Source organism: Halyomorpha halys, unplaced genomic scaffold (assembly GCF_000696795.3).
Source record: "Halyomorpha halys isolate HHAL.00 unplaced genomic scaffold, Hhal_1.1 Scaffold47.1, whole genome shotgun sequence".
NCBI classification, from domain to species: domain Eukaryota; kingdom Metazoa; phylum Arthropoda; class Insecta; order Hemiptera; family Pentatomidae; genus Halyomorpha; species Halyomorpha halys.
In genome coordinates, this window is record NW_027114806.1 from 1,700,786 (window position 1) to 1,707,842 (window position 7,057).

At 34.1% G+C, this 7,057-nt stretch overlaps 1 protein-coding gene across 1 annotated transcript; it reads right to left on the bottom strand.

The window, feature by feature from the left end:
• Positions 1–1,333: 1,333 nt before the first annotated feature.
• On the bottom strand, positions 1,334–1,867 carry LOC106689603 (uncharacterized). The gene has a single exon (XM_014434667.1). It carries the CDS (start codon positions 1,865–1,867, stop codon positions 1,334–1,336), a length of 534 nt encoding a protein of 177 aa, XP_014290153.1.
• Positions 1,868–7,057: the final 5,190 nt, after the last annotated feature.

A 7,057-nucleotide genomic window follows, 5' to 3' on the forward strand; every position in this document is an offset into this window, starting at 1 on the left:
GTCTGAAAAGAAGATGGCCACGGGACCTTCTAATTTAAATTAATGTTTAAAGTACCACCAATGGGTGGTTCCTTCCCAAGGTTTTCAAGTGTATATGAAATATACTACATATTTACCTATTGTATTATTTTGTACAGTTGTAAATTACATTAAATAAATAATTTTTAAAAAAATGTAATCTTTTTTATACAATCTACGTCCTGTCTGTGTGTTCTCTTCGTTTAATATTCCTACATATTTAGTATAAAGTAAAGTGTTGGTATACAAACTGGATGAATTAACATGTAGATGAATTCCGGTAAAACTGATTCAGTGATAGTCCTGAAGACATCCTGCTATCAAGACTAAAGCTACAGACGCATGAAGAGGTCCTTGTCCTTAGAGCCCAGACTTCTATATCAGATGGTATTTAGGTCCCAGCGTCATGACCTACCCTACCGTCTTCCACTAGACTTTGGTATTATAGCAGAATTTCTCCAGTTATTTCTATCATTATAGAGTTATTTTACAATAAATAAATGAAAAAAGTACTAATTACCAGGAAGATAACCAATGCTGATCCGACACACAATAGGACCAATTCTTATAATCAAACCGAATTATGAAAAATTCGAATCCAGATATTGAGCATAAATTAACACAGGTGAGTATTAATGCACCTTAACCAAAATGATTAATTTACTTGATTAAGTTATGTTTGAACCTGCCTTCATCACTGTCTGGTGATTCCTTTATTATCACATAAGTCCTTCAAATTTCAATTTGATTATTACCATTTATACTACCGATGTCAATGACACTTATTAGTCACACGATTATGGATAACTCATCTCAATGTAAATTTAATTACTTTTAAAACTATAAAAAAAAGTGGAGATCTTAGTAATACAAAAAATACACAAACAACATTTTTTGAAAAAATTTCAATTTTCTTTCTAATGACGACTGGTAAATACTTCAGTCTGACAATTTTTTTTTCAATCTCAAAAATATAGGCATAGTCAAGTAAATGATATAATAGTAATAGATGATTTTTTATTTTTGGTTTATCATTTTTTTTTCAAATTTACTCTCTTGCCTCAATACATCTTCCCGCTTTCTTTTTCTTTTCACTACCTTTAACACTAATATAATAAAATTAAAATATAAATAATAGACATTTTTAATTAATAAGTAATATATAATAAAAAAGTAATAAATATATGTAAAAAGTTGTAAATATTAAAAATATAGACAAAAATAATAAAATAACAAGTAAAATCTGCAACATAAGCATGACATCCTTCCTCTGGTTGATCCCAGGACCATCTCCTTTCTCCTACTCCAGCGAGTCTCATATGTCTTTCTGGCAGTTCTTTCCTGGTCCATCCGAAGGTGTCCGAATCAGCCATTTGACTCCGTGGTTAGTCCGAACGGTACTGTTCCGTACTCTATCTCGTCGTGTCCTTAGTTCCACCTTACGAAGGTACCGCATCTCCATGGATTCGATCCGGCTCTTGTGTTTCGAGGTGAGGGTCCACGATTCGGACGAGTAGGAAAGAATATGGAGAAACGTCAATTTGTAGATCATTATTTTAGTTTTTCTCGTCACCTCCCTTTTGCCCAGGAAACCCCTTCGAAGCAAACTAAATATTCTTCCAGCTGCAAAGATTCTTTGAGAAACTTCCTCATCGATGTAGCCGTTTTCGTTGAGATGAGCACCTAGATATTTGAAATTCTGGACCTGCTCTAATCTTTTCCATTCGCTCTGATCACGCTCATTATTTTTCGGGGTTTCTTTCCTATCATCAAACATTTGGTCTTTTCCGGGTTGATTTTCTTGTTTATCGAGGTCATTTCCTCTTGCATTGCATTGCCATTCTTCCATTGCAGAACACTTATATTGTAAGCCAGCAAGACCAGGTCATCCGCAAAAGCCAGCACAGAAAATTTTATGGGGTGTAAGTTCCTGTGTACTAACTGAAACTATCTCATTCTAAGTTTAGCTTTCTTCATTGCTTTATCGAAGACTACTATGAAGAGCAGCGGGCTCAGACAACAACCTTGACGAATACCTGATTTTGTCACGAATTCCAGTGACATGTGGTTCCTTGTTCTAACCACATTCTTGGTTTTATTATAAAGACTCATCACTGTCAAGATCGTCCCTCCATCAATTCCTCTATCTGACAATGCCCGCTCGATTTCCTTTCTCACCACTCCACGTTTCAAACGAGATCATTCACACCGACCTACGCATTCCCACTGTAACCGACCACATTCATACAAACGTTTTCACAACACGCTACATGGACATTTCAATAAATTTATACGACAAATGGCAACACATGACATTCCTTACGTAACTCTGCGCATATGAAGAGGAGTTGAATACGGGACTAGTGTAATAAAATATTTTATTTAACGTCAGGAGGATGCACCACTGGGTGCTATCTCGCTCATGCCAACTCATGACGTGCCTGGATAGAACATCTCATTTGCTGGTTGTAAAGTACATTTACAGGTACAAAAAAAAAAGTTAAGGATAAAAAAAATATCTTTGGTTGAACAATGGTCATTTTTTGTATACACTCCATTATCTCTTTAACAGTTCCAAAGTAAGGGAAAAAGAAAAAACAAATGAAGATAAAAATAGGATATATTAGAAATTATAAGGAAGCTACACTGATCCACGTACCTAGCAGCAGGGTTGGACGATTTATTTTTTTAAACTTTACAGGGTTGAAAAGAGGAACTTCTTTGGCTGGGGTAATTTACCTAATAAGCCCTAGTTAAACCTCCTTGATGTGCTATTTTGGTAAGGAGATAGTATAAGCAGATTTATGAATTTTCTAATAGAATATTTCTACCTCATTCGGTATCATTTCAAGGTAGTGTTTTCCTGTAACCTTGTGCTAATTCAAATTGGTTGTATAACAAAAACCGTATCCGCTCAATAAAGTTCCATTAATTGGAGCTATTAGTTGCCAACTATCACTGTATTCTATGTAATTATCAAGTTAGGTTATTAATTATTATTTAATAATAGATATTAAATAAACTCAGTAGGCTTTTAACTATTAAAAATGTAAACATATCCTTGAAAGGTAAACAACTCCAGTTTTGTAGTGAACGAGTGTTGAAAGTAACCTTTATTATTATAATTCAAAACCGTACTTAATTAGTTTTATAAGTAGCGTACTGTTAAAGACTTTTCACAATACATCTGGAATACAAAAAAGGTTCAAGATTACATTACAAAGAGAGGTTAAATCACATGAACTCTTAAACGTTTAAGATCATTCTTGGAATTGTTGGAAGGAATAACCAGTCGCGGCCACAGTAAATATAAGGATCGATCGAAGGTTTGAAACAGGTCAGATAGGATTCAAATCCTTCTGAAATTTCTTGCTTTTGTTGAGAACTGTTAATCAATGAATAATCAGTGTAAGATTTTCCTTTACAGACATCTACAAATTTAATATGGATATAAAGCAGTATTGGTAAAATACGAATAAGATCAGAATCTATATTTTACGAGGAGTGGATTATACGATATCCTCTTCGAATCAACATCCTCTACTACGGTACGGATTGGCCATACAATTACAATAGCCACCTTGGATTCAACCTCAGACACGTTTTTCAATTAAAATCCAGAGAATTCAGGTTGACCTGAATCAGAACCTGGAAGTTCACCTTAACGAAAATGGCTGGAAGTTAGAGAAAGAATAAATTAGCCGGAAAATACTTCCATTCACTTAAAGCTGCTTTCCTGAGAAATAAAGAAGTAATAAATAATAACAAGCTTATCCCCTTACTGACCTATGGTCCTAAGTCCTGACCAAAAGCCAATCCAAGCAATAGAAATAAATATACTGAAGACAGTAGTCGACTGAGACTGCAGTCCTGTCTAATTTCAAATTCCTTCTTTATTATTAGTTCTCGTCACTTTTCTTTGTGTTTTATATAAGCTAAGTAAAGTCAGACCTGTTTTGACTTCGTGCTCTCCCAGTGCTTTGCTGCCAGCAATGCCCGTTTTCCTTCCACTGTCCAATGATTGCTTTAGGTCTATGAAACAAAAATAAACTTCTTTGTTCTTCTTAAAGTTTTTTCAGAGAGGTTGGTCTCCACAAATATTGGATCTTGTGTACTTCTTTGTGGCCTGCATGCATATAGTGCTTATGCTAGTACCCTCCTCAATAATTCTGCATAACCACTTTTCTAGGAGTTTATAATATAACTTGCATGATACGCTAAGTACCCTTTTTTTTATACCCTTCACTAAAATAAAAATTAGTACTTTATACATACATAATACATGAAATGTATTATGTATACTTTTCTATGTCTTCTGCATTTGATTGCCTTGCGACATTATAAGGTGTTGATATAAGTCTAGCTAAGGTGGTATAGTCTAGCTATAGCCTATGGATACACTATGAAAATAATGGAATGTGAAGCTAAGAACGAGATACCTCGATGGTTCTAACAGTCTTTATAGTCTCCTTTCTTATTGAGATTATGACTGACATTTCCAATTATTTATTCAAGAACAATCATTAATCTCTTTCTTTAATTTCTGTAAATGTGACTACTAACAACTTTTCTTCAGAAATTTGGGTTACTTTTCTTCATAAAACGTACTTATGTTCATATGCAATGGTGAAGTGCTTTTTTTTTTAAATTTTTAATTTTCAACATTCTTTTAATAATAATAATTTGTATTAAAAGAATATACATGATTTGGATTTATTTTAGTCAAGATTTATTCTTAGTATAAAAAAAGAATAAACGAAATATATTAAGATTATATCCCTCAATTATTATCCACTATAAAACTTGATAATGTATATCATCTTGATATTGATTAATTAGCTCCATCAGTAGAAAACTCTAATTCTTAGTTTACTTTCGAAATAACTGATACGTCCTAATCCAGATAATATTTTTAATTACTAACGTTTATCTCTGTAAAAATTAGTAGGTATGTGCCACATCATCTGACTCATACATAGAAAAGTACATGGATAACCAAAGGATTTTCAGTGGATTATAAATAAATAGTAAGAAATGATTTTTTGTCAAGTTTGCTACATTAGTCAACACGAGTATTTAAGGAGTTTAATTTGTCCTCTTTTCTTATGTAATGAATTTTTAGCCATCTTATGAAGTAATTTTTACTGAAATAAGATACAATTTACCTGTAGATCCCAGCCCAGAAAACTCATCGGACCACTACACAAGACACAGGGGCCGAACGTGGCCCGAACCAACACTCCCACTTTGAGTTACTTTTATTGTGCATTCGGCTGTTAAAACTTGTCAACTGACATACAAACATCAGGAAATATAATTAAGAAAAAGGTTGATGCCTAAGGGTCCAAGACGCAGTCTAAAGGCCCTAACAAAGCCCTGGGATAAAACGTTGGTTAATATTAATTTATATTTTACTATCTTGAACCTTCATTGACCGCTAGACGGACTATCTTTCTACAATTTACTTTATATGGTCAACAATTCTCTTCTAAAATTAATAAAACATTGCATCGTCGCAAAATTATGTGTTGTAGAATACACAAGGATTTTGCCAGTGAACGGCGGAGAGATTTTCACTAATAATGCAAAGAATTTTTATGTGGCCTAGTGAGGGGTTGGTAGGTAATTAGAATATGTCATAATATAAACATTTATATTCCATTTAAAGAGTTGATTTATTAGCAAAACGCGCAAATAATATGGCGACAGTTTCTCTAACCTGATTAAAATTATGATAATTATAATATTAAGTTAATAAAATTATAAAAACCATAGAAATCTTCTCTACTGCTAACGTAGTCAGAGGACTTTGCCATTTTTTGCAGGTGTTGTCCCTGCCTGGTATTATTTCAATCGTCTTCTTTTTTCAGAATGACCTTTTCACCTCTTCCCCGCACTTGGTTCTAGGTCTTCCGGTTCCCCCTTGTTCCACCGACATAGGTCTTAAAGAACTAACTTGTGTTTCTAGGAGGCTCCATTCCTATAAGGCGGCCAAACCATCTCCAACGATTTCTATTCAGTTACTAGGTTAACGTCGTGGTTCGATTGGTTTTTTCTTTGTTTTACTATTATTATATTATTTTGTTTCAAACTTTTGGGGAAATCTCATGGAATGATCTCCAACTAATGGGTTTTTCGTTGATTCCTCTCCCTTAGAGCTCACGATTTCAGAGATTTAGTTATTTACACCAACGCTGTATTACTGATGTATTCTTTCATGATTAGGAAGACTCTTTTAACAGCTGTAAACATATCTAATCATGTCTACGGTTTATGTCTACATACATGTTTTCGTGTTGGTTTGCTCATTGTTTACTCATCCTTGTCTCCATAACTTGAATTTTTGCATTTTATGCTCATGCCAGTATTCAGTAACCCGCCTTATAACATGTTGAGATTGAACTAAGATTTTTGTCATCCTCTGTGAAAATGATGTCGATTTCGAACGCAAATAATGAATTGCCAAACGCTAGGGCACCCTACCGTATCCTAAGCGGAACTTCCTAATTTTGTCCTTGGCCTTCATAATGGCTGAATCCAAAACTAAAATAAACAATAGAGGACTGAGGATGCAGCCAAGCCGAATTCCTATTGTGGTTTCAAATTCCCTTGAGGTGTTCTTAAAAAACCCCACTAATTTTTGTTTTTCTTGTGCTTTTATGTGATACTAAGGTGAATCTTGAATCTATTAATTAATCTCCTAAAGCGTTTGTGATGTCTTTTTTCTTCAATATATAAAAAAAATAATACATGCTTTGCGAACTCGAAGGTTCGATGCCGATACCACTCATTGCTCTCCACATACCCTTTCTCCAATTCCCATAGTTTAGTGACGCCCCTCCGAATCGTTATCTACTAAATCAATCATAACGCTATCCTATCTACGTTTCGGTCTACTCATCGGTTCAGTGTTTATTAATATTTTAGAGATCCGTTCGTAACTGAGTCCCACAATCTTACACACCCATCTTATAAGCCGCAATCCTTTAACCTGAATTATATTTACCGGATGTAGTTCCATAAATTCCGCGTTGTGTAG